Source organism: Aythya ferina (genome assembly GCF_964211825.1).
Source record: "Aythya ferina genome assembly, chromosome: 25".
Lineage (NCBI taxonomy): Eukaryota > Metazoa > Chordata > Aves > Anseriformes > Anatidae > Aythya > Aythya ferina.
The window spans coordinates 4,851,933-4,878,285 of NC_140323.1; the positions used below are offsets into that span (position 1 = coordinate 4,851,933).

The following is a 26,353-nucleotide window of genomic DNA, read 5'->3' on the forward strand; positions in this document are numbered from 1 at the left end:
AGAATCAGGGAAGAAACCCTGCAGGAGTGGAGGTGCTCAATCCCCTGCCAGTAATACCTTGCTTCTGCAGGAGACCTCTGCATGAGGCTCAGATTGTGATGGCACATGGTGATGGAGCAAGCATCCGAGGGTCTGCGATCCTTATCTACATCCTTGCTTTGCTTTGTTGCCTTCCAATTTGGCCATGTGCCGTCTTTGATGTCCTCACATGAAGAAATCTGGCCCAGGAAGCATGAAACAGAACAGCAGCCCTGGCAGGTGGGAGCTACACCTCGTTAGAGCCAACTGCAGAGCACATTTAGTACAAACACAGGGCACCACATCCCTCTGCAGTACCGGGGTGCTGAGATCCCTGCAGGTTTTGTGCTGTTTCTGCTGGGACTTCTTTGAAGCAGGGGCTTTCTGAGAGTTGCTGCAGGATACCAGTGGGGGGACTGCATCGTGCTTGAGGTCTTGCAGCTCACATTGCTCTGAATCCCAGGTGTGCAAATGCTGAAAATTAGAAGCGAGCTTGTCCTCCTGTGTTGCGTTAATATCATATTTTGTGCTGCAGTTTCTCACTTAAAACTCTTTGCAGGGGGTCAGAGGAACTACGCCTGTAACTCCCAGAGCTCGTAGTGGGTAATAAAGCAAAACCTACAGATGATGAAAAGGCCTTTTCTGCCTCCCCAAATTGCCCACGTGTGTACCTACCTCCCCTGGAAAATATTGATAATCTGTTGCCAAAGGGCCCTGCTTTAAAATGCCCTGTGCCAGGCATCTGGCCGAGGACGCGCACTGCTGGGTGGCCGCGGCTCCCTCTGCTGGCTTCCCCGCAGCACCGGGCGGCTGTGCGGGGCCAAAATCCCTTTCTGGAACCCCAGAGGATGCAGCAAGTGCTCGTAACAAAGCTACAAGCGGTTTTTTTAGGGGTAAAACGGTGTTAAACAGAACGGAACTAGAAGTCCTATGGGAAACGTGTAACCCCTGAGATACTGGTCCAGCGAAGCCCATGGAAGTGCTGTATCAGTGCTGGTAATGCCGCCTCGGATTCTCGCATGGATCCACCGAGGGGATGGAAGCACCACGACCACAGAGCCGTGCTGGCACCTTCATCACCCCCCTGGTAATTAACCAGCCTTCCCCCTGCCCCGCGTTATTCGCCCAGCTGGGGGCAGGACGACGAGGTCCGCAGGAGGCTGTGCCCAGCCGGCACCCAGCGCCCCGGCCCCACCGCTGCCCCCACACCGGGTGGTTCGGGTGGGGGGGGGGGGGGCGGAAATTTGGGGCAAATCCGTGCGGAAATCGCCACGGCGCTGCTCCGGGCGTGGCGTCTGCGCTGCGTGCCGCCGGCCGCGCGCCCAGGGGACGCCGGCGGGGGCCAGGGCACCAGCTCCGGCCCCAAAATCCCCAAATCCAGCCCCAAAACCCCCAGATCCGGACCCAAAACCCCCAGCTCCCCCCCTCCCAAGAGCCAGCGGCCATTTCCCGCCCGTTCCCGGCGCGGGCGCGGGAACCTGGCCACGCCCCTTTTCCCTCCAGGCCACGCCCCCTTTCCTCTTATCCCGCCCCTCGCGCGTCACACGCGCCGCATGACGTCACACGCGCGGCGCTCCGCCCCCTTCCCCCCAGTTCCAGCCCCCCCCTCCCTCCCCTCCCCGCGCCATGCCGCTGCCGGAGGCGGCTCCGGCTCCCCTCCAGCCCCTCCCCGCGGCGCGCGAGCGGGGGCGGAGCTTGCGGCGAGCGGAGGGCGTGGCCTCGGCGGTTGGCTCCGCCTCCAGCAGCTCCTCGAGCCGGGGGGAGGAGCCAGCTGCGCCGGTGGGCGGGGCTCTTCTGCGGCGGCGGCGGCGGCGGCGCGCGAAGCTCGGCGCATGCGCGGCGCGGCCCGGCGTGGCGCAGGGGGAGGCGGCGGCGCGCATGCGCGGGGGGCCCACGGGGCTGCCGGCCATGGAGCGGAAAGGTGCGGGCCGGGAGGGGACCCCCGAACCCCCCCCCAAAACCCCCGGTGACCCCTCACGGCTCCCCCCCGGTCCCCTCACGCCCCTCTCCCTCTCTCCCCGCAGTGCTGGCGCTGCAGGCCCGGAAGAAGCGGACCAAGGCCAAGAAGGAGAAGGCGCAGAGGAAGTGAGTGGGGGCCCGGCCTCCCCCCCCCCCCCCCCCCAACCCCCCTCACGAGGCCTCCTCAGGGGGCTCTTGGGCGGGAAGGAGCGGTCGGAGCCCCCCCCCCCCCCCAGCCCCCCCTCAGCACCGCCGGGTGGGGCCGTGACGGGAATGAGGCCCTAAGGGGGGGGTCTCGGGGTGTGTGGGGGTCTCGGCTCCTCCTCAGGGGCACGGGGAGGCCCCGGTGGTGGCTCCGTGGGGTGGGGGCCGGGCGGTAACGGAGCCCCCTGGGGGGCTTTGGGGGGGATCTGAGCCCCAGCCCGGGGCTGCAGGCGCCCGTCTGCCCCCCCCAGAGCAGCCCCGTAACCGCTGCTGGTAGGCACCGGGCTCCCTTTGCTCCCCTTCCCCCTTTTTCCAACTCTTATCGCAGGAGCCGAGCGCCTCGTTCTTTCCTTCTCTAACTTTGATGCTCTCCTGCGGCTCCCTTCCCACCGCAGGAATCTCGCAAGGCCCTCGGTGTGGTGAGCGGCTGGGTGCAGATAGGAGAAATTAAAGGATCTGCAGTAAACGCCAAACAATGGCTTCCAGCGGGCCGCCTGAAGTGCTGCATTCATTGCCGTGTACGGGTTCCTTCCCGGTCAGCGGTGATGTAAATCCCCGAGCCTGTTCTGTAAATGCCCTTTATTTCTGTAAGGACTCTGTGCCCACCAGCTTTTACACTTGCCAGTGCACAAAGTGAGGCTTGGGGTAGGCGGGAGGTTCAGGGTGCCTTCCTTCAGACTCGTAATGCTTTCTTAGTCACTTCCTCTGACAAATCCTGCGTCTTTTTGGAACTTTTTAGGTTGGTTTTGTCTCCCTGCCTGGTTCTCAGGCAGGGCTCTGAGGGGTGAAGAGTGTTACTCTCAGCTCTCTGAGAGATGTGTGTTATATTTCCCTACTGTTTTGTACGTTTTCTGGTATCTTTCGCAGATAACCTTAGCACAATTTTTGAAGAGCTTCTCCTTGATCTTTGTGTCCTAATTTCCCAATGAATAATCACGTGTTTAGTTTTCTTCTTGCCTACTTTAGTTTTTTTTTCTTGTTCAGCTGCAGACAACCAATGCTGGCTATGTTTGCAGTTGCAAGGACTGTTTACATGTTAATCCTGAAGCTGTTGAACGTTAGCTTCAAGTGCTGGCGTGTTTTTAATAAATAAATGAATGAATCCTCTTTAACCACATAGCTGGAGCAGGTTGTGTCCAGGGCTGCTGCTTGGTCTTGTCACTAACCTTGATGTGAGGGGAGAACTATGCTGCTCATAAAGTGCTGTGCTTACCTTCTGAAACTAGCTGCTTCAGCTCCGTTTGCCAGTGCTATTTATTCGATCCTACCTCAGAAGTTAAAGAAACTCCCAGGCACTTTATGCTTTATGTCGTACAATGCAAAAGGCCCAGCATCAGCCTCTGATTTGGAGGCCCAGCTGCAGATCCGTTATGCTATTTAAATACAAAGCTGCTCTGCTTAAATCTTCTAAAATAAGCTTAGCTGCATTGTTGTAAGACTTTCTCCATAAAATCTAAACTTGAAGCCACGTGAAATGTCCTCTTAACACACATTGTTCAATGGCAGTTGGTCAGATCACTCGTCACTTTTCCTATATGGAACAGCTGATTTTAAAAGATTAGGATTGGCAAGAGTTAGGAGCTGCCTCGCGGGTAAGTAAAAATGCAAAGAATGTTCAGAAGGGATTTAAAGCAATTCAAAATTGTTTTCACTTTGGAGGTGAACTATACCTGCTTTGTGTTTTTATTGTCAATCCAATCTGGCTAAAAACAAAGAAAAAAAACACTTAAAATAATTGTGCATAGTATAAAACTAGCAAATTGTCTCTTTCATCATTCAGTAATGAAAATTGCAGCAATTTAGGTTCAGAGAAGAACAGGCTAAATTGTTTAAACAAAGTAAACCCCTGTAAATACTAATTGCAGTTCCATTTATAAGATTTTTTTTTTTAATGGGAAGGTCAACAAAGTTCTTTGTTCTCTGTGAATCTTAGTCTGCTCCTCTGTCTTCTTGTCCTACCTTTTTAAAAGCTTTATTTGATATCAATGAAGGAGTGAGTATGTGTCCTAATGTTCTCTTCTGCAGAAAGAGCTGGAAAAGCTTCTTGGTACTATGAAGGCATGAGGTACCCATTTCTTCCTGCTCCAATAAGTTACCCCAAATCTTCTGGTTGTCTGCAGGAATCACTAAACCAGCTGTTTCAGATCTCTGTTTAGGAAGTTCCTCCTAGCCTGATCGTCTGTCCTGCGTCTGCTGCTGCGGAGCTGGGAGGCTGCTGTGGCTGCGGACCTGTCGCCCTCCGTTTCTGTGAGAGAGGAGGAGGAAGAAGGCAGGGAGAGTTGCAGCTGAATGGCTGGGGGGGACAAAAAGCAAATCTAAATAGAGAGATCCTGAGGTCTAACGCTGCCTGTTGGGTCGCTTTGTGGCCTTGAGGGAGGCATTTATTTAATTTTCCTTCTCTCTTTTCCATCATAAAGGAAATAGAAATCATTTTGAACAATTTAAATTCTACAAAACGAGAGGCAAGTTTCTGTTTGGTCTTTATCAGTGTCAGGAAATGCACATGTCAAAAAGTTCTAGTCCCTAATACAACGTGGGGAGTTTGGTATGTAGGCTACTGTAACATAGGCTGCTGCCAAAAGATAATGTTGCTGAAAGCTATCTGGAAAGTATGGGATATATTTTATTTTATATTTTATCATTTTGTGAGGTGGGAAGATCTCTGGCATTATCGGGTGATTCCCAAACTTCAAAAAAGCCCATCTTTGTTTTTCTTTTTTATTTTCTTTTTTTTTTTTTTTTTTAATGAGCTTGTAAGCTTAAGTTTTTTTCTTACTAAATTTTTGTTAAGTGTAACCATAAACTTGTCAGGCAGCTGGATCTGATGAGGTGGATTCAAGTGGTTGTTTTTGCTTGATTGCCAAAAATCTGGAATACTTCTGCATTTCTTATTTTGAGGCAATTACTTACCCCTCAGAGCTGAGCAGATGCCTTAGGTGTAGTGTTTGCAGAGGTGCTTGGGGAAGCGGGGAGCTGTGCGATGCTCTCCTGGGGACAGTTCTGGTGCTGCTTTTCCTCCCGTGAATTTTAGGGAGCTGAAAACACCGTTCCTGCATTGTGGTGTGCTGTGAGCTGTGCTGGGTGGGCAGAAGGGTGCGACGGGTGTGCCGAGTGCTCTGGCTTTCATCAGCCACAAGGTGGCTGCTGCCATGCAGGGCCGGTAGCGCGGAGCACGTGTGGCTGTAACGGGCTCGTGGTGCTCCAGGAAGCAGCGTGGGCTAGCAGGAGTTTTTCTGAAGGCTTGGGTTTTGGAGACAATCCCTGGGTACTGTGTGGGTGGGAGTGTTGCCTTGAGTTGGCTCTGGTGCAGGTGGAAGGGCTGATAACTGGCTGAAGCAGTGCTGGCACGTGCATTTGGGTAGTTTCATTTCAAAGTGTCCTTTCGTGTGCTCTGAGCCTCGTGCTGTGTGAATGACAGCCCAGTAAGTGGGGAAGATGAGGGATTTGATACCAAATCATGCTTCTGTTTGACCTGAAATGCAAATATGGATGCATTTTCCTAATGGCTCTGACTTATAATGGAATTAGGTGCTTGTGACTACTAATATTTTGCTTCTGGTCTGTGGCTGTTTTTTGTCTGGATTTTTGCAAGCACTCCATGATCAAGCTGTTCTTTGTCCTGGAAAAAACAATCCAGGTTACTTCTGCGATTAGGACCCAGGGCTTAAAAACCAGGCTAAAAAATAACTGTCCAGATTCAAAGCACATAGACAAGAAACAGAGCAAGTAGTTGCATATTATATCTCACTTTTCCTGAAATGAAGGAAATAAGTGTATTATTAGAACTAGGCTACGAGTCTGTCTGCTGTCTAGTTAATTGGGTGTTTCATCAAGCCTAGTGTCCTGCTTTTGCAGTGATTTCTGTTCCAGGAAAAGTTGGCCTTGTCGTGCACAAAACCAGCAGTTGTGTGTGTAGGGAGTGAGGGGGTTGAGCTGAGTGAGCCTCTGAGCAGAACGTTTTATTGCTGTGAGCACGAATAACTACGAAGGTAATGGTAGCCATACAGCTGTAATGTGTGATGTGTTCTGAGAAAGGTGCATGATTGCAGTGCTTTCTTCTCATTCAGAGTGCGCTGATGAATTTGTTTGGTCCTTATGGGCTTTGTCAAGTGGGAGATGTTTTTTCACAGGGCTTTAAATAATTCTTCAAGCTCCCTTTGCTGCTGGAGGGAGAGCAGTGGCAGAGTTCAGCTGGTACAGTGCCACCATCCTGATCCCTCTCCCTCTTCCCAACTGGATGCAATAATCAGCATCTTCCAGAAGATGTTTACAATTATCTCCAATCTCCTGGCCAGACTCTTGTCATGCGGTGAAGCCTTGCATCTTTCTTCCTCTGCAACTGAAAACCAGTAGAATTGCTAGATGAAGACAGATCGGGAAGTTGGTAATCTTTCTGCCTTTACACTCTTTCCAGTTTATTATTGCATTTCTTGCTCGTACCACCTCCTTGCTGTCTTTGGAGAGCCCTGGAGTTCTGGCAGCCCACTTCAGTTCCTCTTCAGCTTGCTTCTTGAAGACTTTGCCTGGGATTGGGATCTCAGGCTGTTTTCCTTGCTTGTCTTTCATAATTAATACCAGGGCCACATCTTTCGTAAGTATTTTGAACGTACATCGAGAGCCAGAACTTGATGCCTCGCCCACGAGGTTTTTCATTCAAATCCAGAAGTGATGATCAGACTTCAGCGTGACAGGCCGTAACGTAAGCTCTGCTGGTTTCCATGGAAGTCCTCAGTTTGTGTAGCTGGGAGAGCAGACGCTTCTCCAAACAGCTCGTTAAGTGCTTCTGTGGGGGAGTAGCTGTGGGGAGCGAGAAACTTAACTGCCTCTGTTATTTGTACATTGGTGGCATTGTCATGTGAAATTCATTATTACTTACCTTCCAACTGAACTCCCACTGATCTGCTAAACAGAAGTATGTTCCGGTGCCTCTGCATTCAGTTCTTTGGGAACGAAGTGTTCCCAAACTGGTCCTGGAGGTTCTCTGCAGTGATCCACGATCGTTGCTTCGATTTCCAGCTCTAGCTCTGGAGCGACTGACCTACAGCAGCAAGCACGGCAGATCCGCCACCCTGGCAGCGACTGCCAGTTCTTTATTCAGAAAAATAGGGGTGGGAGAATGAATGAATTGCACGTAATTACGAAGTAATGGGGGTTATAGGCTCGTAGCTCCCCCACAACAGATGCTTCTCCCAGACTCCCTCAAATACTTAGAAAATTGAGTAGAAGGGGTAAGGTGTATGCAAGCAGGGAAGTACTTCTGCAGTACAGACCTGAATTCATACTCAGAGTTTGGGTTTAGACTGGCAGTGTTTATTGAACACGAGGTTTGCTTGCAGATCTCCTTCAGGTAAGCACGTTGGAGGCTGGCAGCAGCAGCAGTCGTTGCCCTGCCTCGATGTGCCTTAACACGACCCTGGAATTGGGGCACACTGAGGAACAGCAATGAGATGCAGTCTGCGAGCTGCTACCCTTACAGACACACTGTCTTGATGCACAGGTGTGAGAACGGGGGAGAGATTTTAAATGTGGGCTTTTTACCACACCATATGGAGCTTCAGGTCTCTTTTTTTTCCCCCTAATGAAAACAAGGAACCTCTGACAGCACTCGAAGCAAGGTCTTGCCCTGCTCTACAGCCCTGGAAGTCTGTGGGCGGGTGGTTACAGTGGAAAGGGTGTTACGGTGCTTTTATCCGTGTCCTACGGGGTGAGCCGGGTTGCTCATCACTTTAAATTTCACCAATGAATTATGTTTAAGGATGCAAGTTTAATGTAATTCCTCCCAAAGAAGGAATGACAACTTTTAGTGCTGCTGGCGGCGTAAAAATCACTTAGGAAAGCGATCGTCCTTGGCTTCCTACAGACAGCTTCAGACCTCCCAATACCAAGGGCACAGCGATGTGAGGTGAAGAGAAGGACTAAGGAAAGCATTTTTCCTTTGCTCATACATGCGGATGATGGGTGTGACAAAAGTGATTTGGACTGAGTGTGTTTACTGCCTTCTGTGAGGGCAGGAAGGGTCCGGATTGTATCCCTTCAAAGCAGGTAGGAACGTAGCGTGTGTTTCCAGTGTTTTAAGGACAAGGGAAGGGCCTTTTGAAGAAGTCACTTGCTGGCCTCGAATAGGAGAACCAAACATCTCTCCCAAGCATTTTGGTACGTAAGTTGCTGGCGTGGAGGAAACAAGCTCCGAGTTGTGGCAGTGAAGCTGTGGAGGCAGTGCTGGTGCCAAACAGTATGAACAGCCCTGCTTTTCCCTGCTTTCCTCTTTTTTCCTGTGCTCCCCCCCACTTTGGCTATTGGAGCCTGCTTCAGAGCAAACTTGCAAGAGCACACACCTCGTGCGACCAGGGCTTCTTAACGTGCCTTTACCTTACTTCTAGTGGGCAGGCCAGCTAAGTGATCCCACGGGAGACAGACGGGAATACAAACAAGTTTTTTTTCAACTCCCTGAATGCCTTTGTAAGGAGGGAGTGATTGAAGCCTTGGTTCCTCCACATGGCTGCACTGTCCCCGCTGTGCATGGCAGGGGCAAGTGGAGTTGTTGGGCAACAAATGGAGTGAACGAGGAGCAAAATGGTGTCTGCAGTGGAAAACCTGCATGTTGCTAGCTCCTCTTCCAGCATGCTTTGGCAGCTCTTAATGCAGCAAGCTTTTCAGGTATGGAGTCAGCTGAACCCAACTCCTTAAAGCTCTCGGTGTAGAACTGCAGAGGCAGCCTCCGAGCGCCTTCTGCTCGCAGCCATCCCTTCCTAGCAGAGTCTCTAAATTATTACTCGCTAGTGTCGCCTTGCTGCTGACCTGCTTCCCCATGGCTTACACAAACGAGCAGGCCAAACAGGCCCAGGAGATGGCCAGGAGATCGCTGCATCATCTGAGGAAGATGAGCGGCGACTGCTGCTGCACAGAATGCTCACTTCTCTTTACTTCTTAAGATCTGGTGGAGGTTTGACTCTTTCTTCAACTTTTTTTGCTGCTTTTAACCGTAAAGGATACGTTTTTCTTGTAACCCCGGATGGGAGAGGCTTGGAATTACTTCAGAAAAGGCATTTTCTCTTTGAACGCCCTTGCTCTCCCGTGTGATCGTACCGGCACCCCTGTATCAAAGGGGCTGGGCTGCCGGCAATTACCAGCAGCTCCATCCCGGCTTTGAATCCGCTGAGCCACCGCATAGGCAAATAAAACCGGCTTGTGCAGGAAGATGAAACGAAGGATCTGAGCGAATCTCTGCGTTTCATTAGAGGGAAGATCGAGGCAGGTAAACATCAAGAGGAGGAGACGAAATCTCTTTACGCCCGGCCCCCGCCGCACCAAATTTGCAGGAGGGACCGGCTGAGAGCAAACCCCCAGCCGTGCTGCGAGGCCCTTTACCTGCAATGCAGTGCTGGGCAGCTGCAGCTAGGTGGTGGAGGCAGAGCCCTCGCCTCCCTCGCACAAAGCTCCGCTGCGCTCGGGGAGAAGCAGCCCCTCCACCCGCCCTCCATGTCCCCTCTCCTCCCCAACGTGGCCCCTGAGCTTTGATGGCTCTTTCCAAAACGATTGGGCTGGCTCCGGGAATATCTTTATCCATGGGAGGCCGCGCTTCGTGCAGGTAGGTTCCCCTCTTGGCTTTTTTTTTTTTTTTTTGGCTGGTGACTTGCAGTTTTTTGGGCAATCCTGAGAGAATAAGGACTTTTTTTTACCCTAGGTACAGGTTATGAATTCCCTAAAAGAGCTGGCATTTTGCCCTAGCGTTGCTGTTCCGTCTCCTTCGGTAAAATGCTGCTTTGTAGTTGTGGAAAAAACTGCAAATCCGGTGAATTCTGATGATGAATCAGTGCATCCAGGGAGCAAAAGTAAAAGGCGATCGAAATGTTTTCAGGTAGAACAGGGGTGGTTTTTAAAAAGTACCCTAATCCACTAGATTTTTTTTTTTTAAATGTAAACCATTAACCATTTTTTCCCAAAGGCTTTTTATGTTTGTTTTGCAATGTTGCTGCAACTGCTGTCGCCTTTACATACCGGGTAGGGATTTTTTGCTGCCCGTAGCAGCCTTTTGTGCCTGTTGGAGAGCTGCCTGTGGGAGGGATGCAGGCAGCTGAGGGCTGTGGGTTTGTGCATCAGTTTTTCTTTGGGGTTAACACTGTTCTGCACCACTCGAGACTGCTTTAATCCCCGTCTGCAGTTGGTGTGGCCACTGGGGGAAGGAGGCGGCGGGATGGTATCTGGTGAATTTGCACAGCAAGGCAGCAAACGAGAGAGTCTGGAGGTGATTTCATGAAGCAAACAGCACTGTAGGAAGGGATGTGACCTGAATACAGCTCTGTCTCCCATATTTTAACCTATTATACCAACCAGTGCTCCACGGGACTCGTCCCAGCTCCCCAGGACAGGCTGAGATGGGGCTGCAGGCGGTGTGGTGCCTCGCCAGCCCCGTCTGCGAGGGGGCAGAAAGCTTCTGAGTGGCTGGGTCCGAGTGCTTCCAGCACCTTCTTCCTTCATGCGTGAAATTCCCCTTATTGAGACGCACCGGGGCTGCAGGATAGCGTGCTGGTTCTGTGCACATCACTGGGTTGGGAGATGAATCTGCTTTTGAGTCCGTCCTGATGTGCTGCGTCTTGCATGGCTACAAAAATCTGGAAGCAGCATCGGGGAGAATTACTCCTTGCTGCTTGTGCCACAGGTGTGGCTGCCGGGCTTCAATTCTCCTTAAATTCTCTATCTGGTTCCTTGCTCTGGGTCTCCTCGCCCTATTTATAGGGTCTGATAGGTCTCAGCATCCCCATTTTTGGGGACAGCTAGACTGTAGCTTGTTTGACTCCATAGGAATGCAGCACTTCTAACGTACATTTCTGGCCTCCAAGACTTGTTTCCAGTTTCTTTTACCCCCAATTCATAATTCCGTGGCTCATAAGGGGAAGAAAGATCTACTTACAAGCCACCTCAGGGCTGGATCAAGCTCCGGGATAGCTGATAAATGTCTCATTAGCCTGGCAGCAGCGGAAGGTCTGTCTGGCTGGCGGTCCTGTGTCGTTCAGGACCATGACCCTGCATTGCTCATCCATTCCTGAATTCCCAAACCAGGGCTTGGTTGCTCTGACGGCAGACCAAAAGGAAACGCTGGGCAGCGTGCTTGTGGCAGGGATGACGTGGTGGTGCATCTTTGATGTAATGAACTTCAGTCCCTTGTTGTAAACGGCTGCAAATCTTGTCACGATCAGATCGAAAAGGGTGATTTCTTCCTTTCATGCTCTGCAGGTATGGCATATACACATAGATCTAATGTGCAGAAATTAATTAATATGAGATTTCAGCAGAGTGTGCATGTGGTAGGTAAATGCTGATTGTGCATTCTGTTGCATGACCACTGCAAAATGAAATGCTACGTTTCTGTCGTAGCTGAAGGTCAGTTGGCACAGCCAGGGTACGATGCCTGACTCCAAGGCAGGAGCTATGAAAGCTGCATCCCAAAGCCCACGTACATCAGCGTATCCCCTGGTGTAACCAGTGGCTGTTTCAGCAGTTAAACCTTGGAGCTAAATGAGTTGTGTTTGAAGTAGGGTGGTGGGAAGCCTGAGTTGCATCTGCTGCTTCCCTGGAACAATAGCTTCAGTACAGGAAACTTCCACGAATTCACAGTGACAAGCTCATTGTAAAGAATGTTATCTGGTGCTTGTACGTCACTGCTGTAAAGAAATAAATTCTGGTACCCACCTCTTTGGACAACTCCAGCTTTTTTTTTTTTTTAAATATTGTACTTCTAGGAAAAGAAAGCTTAATGTTGGTGTGCAATGCTTGGCCATTAAACCTTGCCAATGCAAATGAGCTACAGGCATTGTTTTTATTACAAACGCTTTCTACAAAAGGATATTGAAAATTAAACTTTAGAGAATTGACCGTTCCCGGCAAGGCTTTGTGAAGAGAATGCCTCCTCTATTTCTGTATAATGGTTTATAACACAGCAATAAACATGTTATAAACCATTGGGCTGGCTGCGAGCTGCGTGCTGTTGAGAAGAAGGAATTGGGGCACAGCAGGGATAGCAGCAGTGGGTTTTAGCTCGGGGATCTCAGTGCCCAGGTTTGAGGGCACTGCAGTGGCCTTTGCCAGTGAGATCTTCGTGTGCAGGAACTGAGCTGCCCTTTGGTGTAAAGTTAGACACAAAATGAGTGGTTTTATTTATGAATGGAGGAGTAGAAAAAAAAAAATACCCCCTCGGTGCCTGATTTCAATCCCTTTCCCATCTCAGGCTCTCAGGAGCATTTGCAGAACATCTCTGTGCTCCTGCTCTGCACAGTTCAGAGCTGCAGCAAACCTTTAGCAAGGAGACAAGCTCGAGCTTGTGATTTTAGAGTTCTGAAGTGTTCGAAAAAGGATTGTTAAATGGTCATGTCATGTCTAGAAGATGACGGCAAAAGGCACAAGTTCTAAAACGAGTTAATTCTTAGTCCTTTGGAAAAAAATTAAATAGAGGTTTAGTCTTCAAAATAGCATTCTCCAGCATGTAAATCTTCAGGGTTGGTGAGATGGCATCCCATAATCTTAATTTGCTGTAGAAAAATCCTCACTGACTAAAGGGCTGAGAAGGAGATAAGAGACTAACACTTTCATGGAATCACCAAGCTGATTATAACTCACCATTTTGTCTGGACTGTCTTCTTATTGTACTATAAAAGTGAACCCAGGACCTTAAATTGCATTTCTCGCTAGTGTATGAAAAGCTGTTCATATCCACTTTAGGATTAAAAGCATGTAAGTGAAAACCAGTTTATCTGAAGGCTGAGTGAGGAGTGCATCTCCTCTGTTATCAGCAATCCTTTCTATAAAATGTAAGTTACCGAATTGCAGTGTAACGTGTGTGAGATTTAACTGTTCTCTTTCAGACCCGACACTCAGCACCGGGGCCCTGCTGCCCACTCCGAGAATGATCTTCCAGAGCAAGAGGAGGAAATCCTGGGATCAGATGATGATGAACAAGAGGATCCAAATGATTACTGTAAAGGTGAGAACTCACCCGTTTGGGGTGTAGGTTTTTCAGTGCAATGGAGACATTCCTTAGTTTTCTTACCTGCTGTTGGGGATGAAAATAAGGCTTTGATTATCTTTTTTTTTTTTTTTTTTTTTTGAAATTGTATGAAGATAATCACATCTCTCAAGCTAACCTGAAACAGAGAAACTGTTCTCCAAGGTAGCCTCTGTCAGTCCAGACTTGAGTTGGAGAGTTGTTTTCAGTGCATGTTCAATGCTTTTAGCTTCTTCTCTGTGGCAGAAGACTTTCAAAATCTGTAAAAGCAGACAGTCATTTTTCTGATTGGGGGGGGGTGGGGTGTGGAATGAATTCCACTTTCAACTAAACTTTAAATTATTCACTCTTTCCTTTTAAAAGTCATCATCTTAGTAACCATGCTTCAGACAATCTTGTGTTTGCAAATACAGAGCAAATGGAAAGATCAGAGTGTATAACTCAATACCAAAAGGGTCAGGTTTATTCTTTTTAACATAGCAAATTAAGTAGCTGGAATGCTGATCATGCAAATTCAACTGAGCAGTTAGCACTGCTGTTCTTCTGTTTGTTCTGTTTTCTGCAAGGGATGGGAAAGAACTAGCATCTTTCTCTGGCTTTTCAGGTGTTCATGTTTCAGCCATGGAATCTTCCTGCATAGTCCCCAGCTGAGGGATGCTAGGAGTACACAGCTTTCCTATTTTCAGTCGTGAACTTAAATGTCAGCCTGCCTTTCAGGCAGGAAAGCAGTTGCAATGGAAGCTCTGTTGGGATCTTGGCTGGAGTGCTCTCACTTGATGGAGAAGTAGCACTCAATAGCAGTGCTGATACTCAGACCATTCATAAGCTGCATTTTCCAAAGGTTGTTAGCCTGGTGAACTTCAGGTGCTTTCGCTGAAGAAATTTTTTTGTGATGCTGCAGCAGTGATCTACATTGAAAAGGAGAAGTCAGTCGTTCTAGCTCAGTTACATTAAAAAGACACTTTTCAATCAAATAAAGAGCTCTTCACAGCTCTTCCTCTAATACATTATACGCTTCTTTGGGCAAAATCCAATTAGAGAACCATTTGCATTTGTTTGTATGATAAAGTATTTAAACACATCAAATAAGTCTGCCTCGAGTTGTGATGCTCGTTCCCCATAACCTGTTCTTCAGCACTTGCATGCTCTCTTGCTATATCAACGTCCCACTGTTTTTTCTAGGTGGTTATCACCTTGTGAAAATAGGGGATCTCTTCAACGGGCGATACCACGTGATTCGGAAGCTGGGATGGGGCCACTTCTCCACTGTCTGGCTGGCCTGGGACATCCAGTAAGTCTTTATGTCTTAGCCAGCGTTTCTGGCAGGAAGCCCCAGGCTTGCACAAACGTGCATCTGTTTGTGTTTAGATAAAAACAAAACGTGCCTGTCTGTATCCTCATGCAGAAGTTTCTTTTTGATATTGTTCATTGTTGATATTAGTTCATTTTGCGAGACATGGCTAGCATGCTTTATAAAAAGAGGCCCAAGTCGTCATAGTCTTCACAAGAGTGCTTAAACCTTGTTTTTCCATGATTTTGTAAATAATTCTCTTGCATACGAGAGCTACTCACTATGATCCTGGAGAATAACTTCTGTGTATGAGAGCTAACAGTCTCCAATTTACTTACCGTGTGTGCATAGAGGGAAGAGATTTGTGGCAATGAAAGTGGTGAAGAGTGCAGAGCACTACACAGAGACAGCACTGGATGAAATCAAGTTGCTAAAATCGGTGAGTGCCTGAGAGCAAGGCTCAATTTAATTTGCTTTGGGGAGTTCAGATTAGTCAGATGCTTGATCTTTCCGGATTATGTGGCAGTAAATATTTTGGATAAGAACCTCACGCTATTGCAGTAGATCTGCTCTTCAAAATATATTCTTGTCTAGTAATTACCTTAAGGCACGCAAAACTAACCCTCTTTTTCTCTGCAGGTCCGCAACAGTGATCCAAACGATCCCAATAAAGAGAGAGTTGTTCAGTTATTAGATGACTTCAAGATTTCAGGAGTTAATGGCTCTCGTATCCTTTTTTTAGAAGAAAGGCGTAGAGGTGGGAGCTCTCTAGGTAGCCATCACATCAGGGGCTGCTAAATGTTGCCTTAGCATCTCTTTCACCGCCCAAGGAGTCCTGCTGTGAAATCATTGCCCCTTGTATGCCTTAGAGCTGCCTGCAGAGCTCGAAGCTGTAATGACCACTGAGCCTGACGTAATATGTATAAGTCACCAAGACAGAGCTGCTTAGTCATGCTTTCAACCTAAGAGCTGCTGGCGTGGCTACAGCTCAGTTCTGAATCAGGATCAAGGTAATGTCCAAGGTACCTTTTGTGGCAAGAGTGCCTATCTGTCTCAACTCTTTAGTTTTGCAGGCAGCCTTGTAATAACTCCTTGTTTAAGTAAAGCATTACAAAATGCCAGGGTCAGTAATTAAAAATAGCAAGCACGTATGCAGTCTGTAACTTGATAAGGTGGTTTTCTAGCTAGGGTAGCATCTTACCTTGGCCTTTACCAAGGTATATATACCAAGAGGTATAAAGTGTATTGCTTTGAAAAATCTCCTGCAGGTCTGTGAATAATCTTCTAGTAGGCAGTTATTTGTGGGAAGTTGTGATAATGCATCCTTAAAATTTGCAAGTTAGCCTTTTTTTTTTTTAATCTTTCAGCTTTGCAGTGTCTCGAACATTATTTCAGTGAGAACTACCAGGCTGCGGGTTATAAACTTTCTAAAGTTCTTTGAAAATAAGTAGCCACGTAACATATTTCCTCAACTTTTTTTCCAGAACCTAGCACTGAGTAAATGTTGACTTGAGGTATTTCTCTCACTTGAGAAACACATGCATGCTTCCTGCAAGTGTAGAAGAAAATGAGTACAGTAAAATCCTAGAAGGGTGGCTTTTAAAGCAAAAGCACAATACTGAACGTGTCAGTAGTGACTGTAGCTGTTGGAGATCTTATAGACAAATAATGTAAATATTATTGGAGTCCAGGCTTGTAAAAAGTTTGTTTTGCTGGTAAAGAGGCAGGGTGGAGGAAGTAATTTAATTGTTCTGAGGATGACTTATGAAATGGAAATGTGATTATATTTTCAGGTACTGCTGGTACAGAGAGATCCGGCATTGAGTTTTGCCCGGGGCAAGAGTTTAAACAGTTCCAAAGCTTACATTGTTGGCTTGAAGCTGCTTCAATACTAGCAGGAAATACTAATGCATGGTTGCTTGTGTAGCTGGCTTCCACCCAAAGCAGGAGATTGCTACTGCTGCTTTAGGACCATTGTTGTAACCAGCTCTGTCCTTCTGTATTTTAGGTTTTGGGTAAAGCACTGATGCATATAATGCGATGGTGCTGTTAAGGAGTGCAGCTGCTCTGAGCTGTGTCAGGATGAGAGTTTAACGTAGAAACGATTGGTATGGACTTGTTTTGATCCCTAGTCCTGGGAATTGAGGGCTCCTTGGGTCAGGATGTCTGTTTTTTTTCCTTGACTTCGTTCCAGATATCTGTATGGTGTTTGAAGTTCTAGGGCATCATCTACTGAAGTGGATCATCAAGTCAAATTACCAGGGGCTTCCACTCCCTTGTGTCAAAAAGATCATTAAACAGGTATGTTCTGGTTCTGACTGCACTGTTCCCCTTGACCCACTGAGAACTCATAGTGGGGCAAAAATTTTCAGAAGAAAACAGAAGTTAAAAATCAATGGTATCTCTCTCATGCAACAAAGGCATTCTTCAGCTATTTCCCTTCTCTCCTGCAAAAACCTCCTGCTACAGGTACATGTTTTCTGTCACTTAAACCCTGATGGGAGGCCAGCTTTGCTTTTACCCTCTTCTTACCCTCACAAGTGCAAGTAATTCTTCCTTTAAATTGTCACAGTAAGTACAGTGCTTAATGATGGGAAAAGCAAGAGAAACCTGTTCCTCCTACTGGCTGGTTGCCTAAGAAGAAACATCTTTCTATGTGTGAGGTAAAGGGGATGAGGAAAGTATGATCTTATTGTGGAGTATTAAAATCTGATTTTCAACTGCAGTAATTTAAGTTATGAGGAACTATTTTAATTTCATACTTAAAAATCTTTATTCAGATCTGTGTTTTCTGGAAGTCTAATAACCACTGATCACATCAGCACTAATGTGGAGTTTTCTGAAACAAAAATCTCCTTGAGGTTTGCTAACCATCATGGGCAGCTGCTGACCTCTGATTTTGCAAATTCAGTCAGATTTTGGTTCTAGAGATCCTTGCCTTTTCTAATAGTTGATTATCTTCTCTCTCATCTGCAGGTTCTTCAGGGGCTGGACTACTTGCACACGAAGTGTAGGATCATTCATACAGATATTAAACCTGAAAACATTCTTCTGTGTGTGAATGACCAGTATATCCGCAGGCTGGCTGCAGAAGCAACAGAGTGGCAGAGATCTGGGGCTCCCCCACCATCTGGCTCTGCAGGTGCTTTTTTCATAAAAGTTGGTGCTATTCCCCCAGTCCTCCTCACCCCCTAAATCATAACCGATTTCAGTAGGGAAAACTTCCAAATTCAGTACAGTGGAACAATAATGCAAGTAACACTTGCAAAAGCCAGAACTAAATTGTGGAGTTAGTCATTTTACCTCAAAGATACTCAGGAGGTTATCCTCAGGAGGGAGGATACATTCATGCTGACAGCTGCTTTTAATGCAGGTCTTTTTTTTAATCTATCTGGAATAGATAAGGTGGTAGGACAGTCAGTCTTGTATAGAATGCACTGCATAAAAGCTAACACACTCAAAATACCCCTAGAGTAAAAAATGTAGTGAGGTCATTCTTGCACTGTCTACAAAAGTTTCTCCTTTCATTGCATGATGCTGGAAAAATGCATTTGGGGAAGTTCTCAACAAGGTGATTTATATGTTAGAGCTGCCAGTTTGCAGAAGTCAGAAAACTTTTAATAGAAACAGCTTCCTTGACATGCTGATGTTCCTGAAGAGCTGAGGGCAAAATTTCAGTTGTTACTCTTGAGAATATCCATCTGTACCTGTGGGTACTTCTCAAAAACTACGGCAGTGCAGATTGGAATGCTCTGTCAGACTTAATTTTAGAACATCAGCATTTAGCTGAGCCTGTTGCAACATAGCTTGTCTGGATTAGGTTAGGAAAACTCCCTTAGATTTGGTATTTTAATGTTTTGGTTTGCATTTTCTTTTCGGTAAGATGCATAATATGTGTAGCAAATGAAGCTGCATGACAGGAAGTGTAAGTCTTCGGTATCAGTCAAGCAAGTCTGCAACCTGTGACTTTATTAATGCATTTACTCATTTAACGTTTTCTCAGTTTGTTAATTCTTGTTGTACTTTCATAGAGGAATGAACATTTAAAATACCATTTGCTGATTGATACCTTTAAAGTGCTGTTACCAGATCACCTAGGAAAAAGCTTACCTTAAGATAAGAATCCAGTTGCAGTCTTTGACTATAAACATACTGATTTCCTGATCTTGCCTTCCCTTTCAGTGAGCACTGCACCACAGCCAAAACCAGTAAGTGTAACAGCTTTCATGTGTAAGTATCTGTCAACTTCTAAGTAGCACCCGCATTGTCTCATAATCCAGTTGGCATTAAGGAAAATCAACCTTATAATGAGATCAGAAGGAAAAGCGTGATTTGTGTGTGCTGTAGACAAAAACACCAGGTTCGGTGCTGTCTTGGAAATGTAGGTAGGTCTGTCTCAAATATATCACCATCAAATAAATCTCTTTGGTGGTTTTGAGGTCTGTTGTGAAGACGACTGCCTGTAGAGTCCGGGATCCCTCGTTTGGAGAATGCTGTTGGTTTCTCAGGACATAAATGCAGTGAGAACAGACAACTGTTCCAAGAACCTTAGTATTTGCTTTGTGTCTGGGAGGAGAACTGTCTCCAGAGTTTTCATTCCAGATTGCTTTCTCAGATCTAGAAAAAAGTAAAGCTTGGCTTACTTCAGATTTATTGAAATATGAGATACTAAGTCAAATTTCCCTGCTTGCTTCTGTGTAGGCTGACAAAATGTCAAAGAATAAGAAAAAGAAGTTGAAAAAGAAGCAGAAACGTCAGGCTGAGCTGCTAGAGAAGAGAATGCAAGAAATAGAGGAAATGGAGAAGGAAGCAAGCCCTGGGCAGACACGTCCTGAAGAGGAGGAGGAAGCTCAGAGCCCTCTAGAAATGCTCATAAAAGTTAGCCCACCAGATGAAGATGCTGGCAAAAAGACAGGTAAGGACCTAGAGTATTGCTGGCGTAGCACAGCTGTGTTCTTTCACTCAGTGCAATGAGTAGAGTGGGCATTTGTATGAGAGGTGGCTGTTATTTAACATGTTTGCATTGCATTCTGCTCATGTGAAGAAGCTGGAAAATTTACTTTACAAACTAAATGAATGATTGTGTACAGTTATATTTTGAGACCCTTGTATTTCTGAGGCCTTCTTGAACAGCTTCAGCTATTACTTTGTTTAGACACACTCTTTCTTCTCTTTTTCCGCTCTTGCAGCTGAAGTCATTGTGCACGAGCAGTCTATTCTAATGGAAGGCAGCGTGGAAAAATGTGTAACAGAAATAAATTGCAATGGGGTGATACAAATGACGGACTTCCCAGACTCTGGCAACCAGGGGTCTGTGCGACTCGAGGATGACCTTCACAATGCCAATGACTGTGGCGATCACTCTCACACCCAGAAGAAGGAGAACTTCCATAGTTGTAATTACAGTCAGCGAAATGGTGACACGGAGAACAGGCCTCAAGCAATGTCGGACTCGTTCGTGCCCTTAGTTGCAGAGGATTCCATGGTGTGTCAGCCTACGTCCAGCGAGCAGCAATCATTCAACGAGCAGGAGATCAGCCATTTGCAAGAAAGCATCCGGACAGAGATCCCTTCGGAGGATGAGAATGAGAATAATAGCCCATCAGATAACAAAGGTACAAGAGGAGCTGTGTGAGGAAGGGCTCCTTTCCCCTCGATGTGGGGGAGCTGTGTTACAACACTTCATCAGAATATTAATAGAAACCTCCATTTTGGGGGCTGAAGTGATCAGAACCACCTGTTTGAACCTTTTCCTGCCAGGGGTAATTTACCTGACAGTCCTACCCTGAGACATTTTGCTGTTTGTACCTTCCAGTTGCAGCTGTACATTAATTTTGACTATCAAATGCGTAAGTGCTTCCGCTTCAGTATACTGATAAACACAACAAATGTGCTTATGCATTTGTTTTTCATTATAGGAACATTCCCTTCTTTATATCAGCTGTTGCTACAGTTAGGAGCTTAAATCTACAAATTGAAGCTTAAGTCTGCAAACTATCACTGGTTGTTACATTATGGGATCAGTAGCTAAGTGTGTTCTGATTGTTCTGTTCATGCTGTGGAGTAAAAGCTAACTGCTCTCGGTTACCTGAGATGAGTAAATGGTTTCCCAGAACTGGAAATGCAAGCAGGCTGAAACAGTTTATACAGAGTAGGGGAAAAAGAACACTTCAATAATTCTGTTTGAATGTGATTTGTTTGGGGGCGTGTGTGGGAGCTGCAAAGCTTGTGGGATTAGAAGATACGATACCAGGTAATGTACTGCAGTTAAAAACAAACAACCTGGAATGTGTTTAAAAACCTGAATCAATTGATAGATCTGTTTTTGTATCCTTGAGTCAGGGTCAGATCAAGTATATCTGCTTGGAGGAGGAGGCAGAAGCTCACATTTGTAATTCTCTTTTAAATTTTTCTGTAGCGTTTTCTTGGCAGAGCGCTGCTAGGGAATTGTGTGAAAAAGCAGCAAGTGAAACTTAAACTTTGAAATTTGGACAGTGTTTGGTTGGATGCCCCTACTAGATAACTAAGTGTGTTTGCTTCTCGCAACTCTCTCCCAAATTGCTTTTCGAGAGCTACAGCTGGATGTAATTTAGTGACTTAATATTTTTGCTCTCCACCACATCCATTGAGGTTTTTCCCAATATATACTTTAGCTCTTGTAACTGTCTGTGTTGCTGCAGTGACTGATGGCTGTGTCAAGAAGATGCTATTCTCTGCGGACTCCTGTCCTTCAAGGATTTAGGAAGACTTCTTAAGGGTTGAGAGGCTTGTTTAACTTCTGGCAGTGCCCTTACTTAAAAAACCTGTCTTGATATAGACAGCCTTTAGGTCTGTGCTGGAAAACAGTCACTCTTGCATATATTTTCTTGCCCTTCTGCTTAATGGTGGTGACTTTTGGTCATAGATTGAGGCTGATTTTTATACCACAGGCTTTGGAGAGGGAAAAGTTCAGATCTGAAAGTAAAATCTTTCCTGGGTGGGGATAGGACTGTAGGATTTGGATGACAGATGGTAGTACTGTCCACGTAGCTTTAATCAGCTGTTGTACGTGTTGCCTCTAGGAAAATCGACTGCTGGGAATTTCCTTCTTAATCCTCTTGAGCCCAAGAATGCAGATAAGCTTAAAGTGAAGATAGCCGACCTAGGAAATGCCTGCTGGGTGGTAAGTTTAAAACCTTTTTACATTGACAGTTTAAACCTGCTAATTCATTTGCGGTATGCCGAGATTGAAAAGAATCCATAAAATAGATTCTGTTTTATGCCTGCTTGTAAGAGCTGTGATAATTCCAAACCATTGGTGGGGGAAAAAGAAGCAGGGAACAGGGATACAAAGAAAGAAGTTGTCCTATAAAGGCAGACTTCAGCCTGTGTTTTGGGTGCCTCCCGTCATTAGATTACTTCTTAATAGGCCTTTGAACAGTGTCGCATCTAATGTGTAGAAATCTGCATATGTGAAACTTCGGAGGGAGTCTGCAGCTCCTCTGGAGGAAGTTGAAAAGAATTGCTCTGTGCCTAGTTGTGCAGTTTATTAGCTTGTCAAACCATCTCACTGGATTTGCAAGCACATGAAAGAGACTCATAAATGGTTTTATTCTTTGATGATTGCCCTGTGCTGCTTTTAAGTGTTTCACATTTCAAATGGGAGAAATGTCTATTTTATATGGCTTTTAAAGTGGCAAAATAATTGAAATCTTACAGGAATCTTGGGTCAACGGCAGGCTTGTAGCATCTGGCAGGGCTGCTGTCCCTGTGTTGCTTTACCTGCCTCCATGTCACTGAATCACGGCCTCTCTATCACAATCTGATAGGAGAGGGTGCAAACTCTGAAACTGTCTTCCCTATTCTGCCTCTTTGCTTTGCTTTCTTCTAAATTGCCAGACTTAAGGAGTGTCTCTTGTAGACCGTTTAAACCGTGCTTGTAGGAATATAAGGAAATATTTAACAGAGATGTAGAATTCAGATGAAGTGTGATGGAAAGGAGCTCTGATCTGCCCTGGCCTTCCAGGTTATTGATTTTTTTTTTTTCCCTTTAAACCATTTCCAACCGTGCAGTAAAACATTTGTTCTGTTTAGCACAAGCACTTCACTGAAGACATCCAGACAAGACAGTACCGATCCCTGGAGGTGTTGATAGGATCGGGGTACAACACCCCTGCTGACATCTGGAGCACAGCGTGTATGGTGAGTGGTGTCATCCAGGGGATTTCAGACCCCTGCTCTGGAGCATTTTGGGAAAAACTCATGTGCTGTGCACTCTGGGCTGCTGAATCACTAGCCAAGTCTGGAAAAAGAAAGAAGGAAAAAAGCTGCTAGTAACAAAAAAAACCACCCATCAGTCTTTCAGCCAACATCCAGACTTGTGAAATACCATGTTTCCATACCAAAATTGGTTTATTTTTTCCTTCTGCATGTAGCTTTTCCCTTGAAAGTCAGGATTTTAGTGTACAACACCAGCAGATTTCAATAACAACTACACTTTAATGTCATTCTTTGGAAAAACAAGGCAATTATGCAATTCTGAAACAGTCTTCATATAAAGAGCCTTTTTTGCTGCATCCAGTCTTCTTTCACGGATGTCTTTAGTATCATTTCATATTTTAATCTCATGCATCCTCTGCATGTTTGGAGTCATAGTCTGAGTAATGCTGAGACAAGGCTGAAGCTGTTCCTGTGATAGCTGGCAAACGTAGTGATTTAAAAAAAAGAAAAAAAATCTAGTCAGTTACTGCGTGTGCCTCTTCGGTGTCTCCATTCTGTGTTTTCTACAAATTACAGCTTGGATTTTATATTTTAAGCTTGGAAAATATTGAGCGAAGTCCTTTTTGCTGTCTTGGAAAACACTCTGTGATTTTGATGGATGTGGTAAACATGGAATGCAGTTAGGGGCATGTTGTCTCTGCAGGACGTGGGGCCAAAATATTACAGTGGTTACTCCGAGTGCCTAATTCAATAGTTTTTCTACAGCAGTCCTTACAGAAAACGAAGAATACAGAAGGTCAGAGGTACTGTTAAGTGAATATGTGAAGGATAAATGTGTCATGGAATTCAGGAGTGGTCAGTGGAAACGAATGCCAGGTTTTTTCCTTGTTTCAAACATGTTTTTCACATCTATAGATGAATGTTCAGAGATGAACTGTTTGAAAGATGTTGTTCTAACATAGGAAGTTTTAGGGAGGGAAAGCTTTGTAAAAATATCTGTAGAGTTTGGACATTGTTTTTTAGAATGCTCTGGAGGCAAAAGAGAAGCTAAGCATGGGAAAAGCCTTTATTTTGTACAATTTCACACAAGCTTACTGTAGTACAGTGTGATCCAAAATTTATTATAGACGTGCCTATGATGTTTTTAATGCAGTTACTAAAATGTTACGAAGTAATTGCTCATTTTAAGATGGTAATGGAATACTAGAATTTCCCAGCTTAATTCTTTTGACCACTTTGCTTCTGGCCAGCATGCTTCTGGCAGAGATGTGCAGAATCAACCTGCAGTGCTTCTAACAATGTGTGAAGTGCATTAAAGTGATATAATATGCTCGTTTCTGTTTTAGGCCTTTGAATTAGCAACAGGAGACTATTTGTTTGAGCCTCATTCTGGAGAAGATTACTCACGGGATGAAGGTATGTTTAAGTCTTTTTTTTTTTTTTTTTTTTAAATGGGACACAAAAGGCAGTGGATCCTCCTTCAGAAAGAGCTTTCTCTTGTGAGATAGCAATGTAAAGACCCATTGCAAAAAGATGATTTACCCAAGTTACTGATGTTAAGGGACAGCTGTGCTTAACTCTTTGCAGTTCTTGTTCTGGTGTTTACTGTTCCTTTAACCACTGGATTCTTTACCTTCTCAAACTGATCATCCCCGCAAACTTCCCTTTTTTTTTCCCCCACCATACTTCTTGACTTTTTGTCCTTGCTTGTTGTAATCTGGTTTCAGGTGCATCCCAAAGTGATTTCTGAAGGAGGTAGTGTCTTTGTCTTTAACATTCCAGGGAAGGAAACTGGGGTATATATAGAGAAAGTCTTGTGTGGATGTCATATTGTCTTCTCTTTTGAAAAAATGCAGATCACATTGCTTTGATCATAGAACTTCTGGGGAAAATACCTCGCAAGCTCATTTTAGCAGGAAAATATTCCAAGGAATTTTTCACCAAAAAAGGTAAAAGGAAATTAAGCAAATGTCACTTACCCCCTTGCCCCACACCCCAAATACACAGGAATGCCTTACTGGCAATCTTAGTCTTTCCTTTGTTTTATGAAAGGCTTTCTCTGTAAAAAAAAAAAAAAAAAAAAAAACAACTGCAGCTAAATATAAGGCATTCTTTTCTAACCGCTATAAAAATATAATACATCTTCACATAAAATATTTATATAAAATATATACTCATCTTTAAAGTCTTCACTAAACAACTTTGTTCCAGTATAATTACTGAAGAAGTGCCTTGAGTCCTGAGCTATGTGGCTAAGGACACATTTTACCTTGTTGCTAATCTTAAAGCCCTAAGTAGCCCAGAAGAAATTCTTGGCTTAGTTAATACTTTTTTAAAAATGATAAATAATAATAATAAAATAATCAACTTCTGTTAGTAGTGTTTAGCTTCTTCCAGCAGTGCTGCATGTATAGCATGTATTCCAGTCAGTGGCACAATGTTTATCTGTCACGTCAAACTGTATAATTGATGATTTAATAAAGAATATTTGCTGATCAGGAATAGCAGAAAGGAAAAAAAAAAAGTGCATGTCTTGAACAATCTTCAAAAGCAGATAGCAAAGTGGTTTTAGTATCATTTTTTTCTTCAGCATGCTCCACAATTGCATCTTCCCAATGCTCGAGTAATTGGAAGAGTTTTTGAATTCGGTCTGTGCTGTTAGCTGCTTGGCATGTTCTGCAAGTCGTGGCCGTAGCATGGCTGAAGTGAAACCTATTTGTCTTGGCTTTCAGGTGATCTGAAGCACATCACCAAACTGAAGCCCTGGGGCCTTTTTGAAGTCTTGGTGGAAAAATATGAGTGGTCCCAAGACGAGGCAGCTGCCTTCACAGACTTCTTACTACCAATGCTGGAGCTGATCCCAGAGAAAAGAGCGACGGCAGCAGAGTGTCTCAGGCACCCCTGGCTTAACTCATAGAGGCTTTGACCCAATGCCACAGCACTACACTCCGGTTTACAGCATAGCATACACACACCCAGCTGCCCCTTCCCAGAGCCGTTTTTTCCCTTGATCATTTTCCGTGTGAAGTTCTTCCTTCAAGGCTTCCAAGATTTTAGATAAATCTAACCCGTTGCGCTGAGTTTGCTTGTGTGACTCAATGGGGGCTCTCCTCAGCCAGTGGTGTCGGCTGTGTTTTGGGCTTCGCCAAAGACTTAACTAGAACATGAAGCTTTCCCTGAGTCTCCTCACTGATACGCACTGTCTGTTACAGATGAGAGCTCACCGGTGCTCAGATGTGCTCCGTTAGCTAAATTTCAGGGGGCTGTGAAGATCTGAACTCATCCTCATCTCACTGACTCAGGAGTCTGTTCCCCGCTGTTCACCCAGTAGCTAACAATGGGGTGAGAGGTAACAGATGGCACCGAGGTGGTGTTTGCTCCTTGTAGAGCAAAGACCTCAAAATCCTCCATCATCTTCTAGGTGTCTGCTGTATTCTTTGTTTTCCAGTCACATAATTTTTCTTTAGTTCTAGCTGCTTAATATTTAAATCTAGATTTTTTTTTTTTGTATCATTTGCTTCTTCCTCTGAAGTGCCCCCTCCCTTTTCTTTTTCCCTTTCTGTGTCCAGCTAGTCAGAATAGTTTCTGAATTCAGTGATGTTTTCTCCTTGTTCTCTAACGCCTGAGCCTGTGACTAAAAGGTGACAAGGAAAATGAGCAGAAGCTGGAACTGACCGAACGCA

The 26,353-nt window shown here is 45.4% G+C and overlaps 1 protein-coding gene across 2 annotated transcripts; it reads left to right on the top strand.

Annotated features, from left to right (window-relative positions):
- The first annotated feature begins 1,856 nt into the window (after positions 1-1,856).
- On the top strand, positions 1,857-25,750 carry SRPK1 (SRSF protein kinase 1). 2 transcript variants are annotated; one of them, XM_084497895.1, is made up of 16 exons: positions 1,857-1,939; positions 2,043-2,103; positions 13,041-13,159; positions 14,363-14,471; positions 14,823-14,910; positions 15,111-15,198; positions 16,666-16,772; positions 17,448-17,613; positions 18,654-18,679; positions 19,173-19,386; positions 19,661-20,086; positions 21,533-21,633; positions 22,545-22,652; positions 24,017-24,086; positions 24,527-24,619; positions 25,403-25,750. In XM_084497895.1, the coding sequence occupies exons 1-16, from the start codon at positions 1,897-1,899 to the stop codon at positions 25,585-25,587; spliced, it is 2,004 nt and encodes a 667-aa protein (XP_084354021.1). In that variant the 5' UTR covers positions 1,857-1,896; the 3' UTR covers positions 25,588-25,750. The 2 variants fall into 2 exon arrangements, with proteins under 2 accessions (XP_084354021.1, XP_084354022.1); XM_084497896.1 differs by lacking the exons at positions 1,857-1,939; positions 2,043-2,103 and adding an exon at positions 9,620-9,769.
- Positions 25,751-26,353: the final 603 nt, after the last annotated feature.

What these genes read in the sequence shown, in the direction of transcription:
- SRPK1 (XM_084497895.1), top strand. Translation starts at nt 1,897, where the DNA reads ATGCGCGGGGGGCCCACGGGGCTGCCGGCCATGGAGCGGAAAG. An exon ending in TCCAAATGATTACTGTAAAG is followed by an intron (nt 13,160 to 14,362) that starts GTGAGAACTCAC and finishes TGTTTTTTCTAG; the next exon opens with GTGGTTATCACCTTGTGAAA. An exon ending in TCTGGAGCACAGCGTGTATG is followed by an intron (nt 22,653 to 24,016) that starts GTGAGTGGTGTC and finishes TTTCTGTTTTAG; the next exon opens with GCCTTTGAATTAGCAACAGG.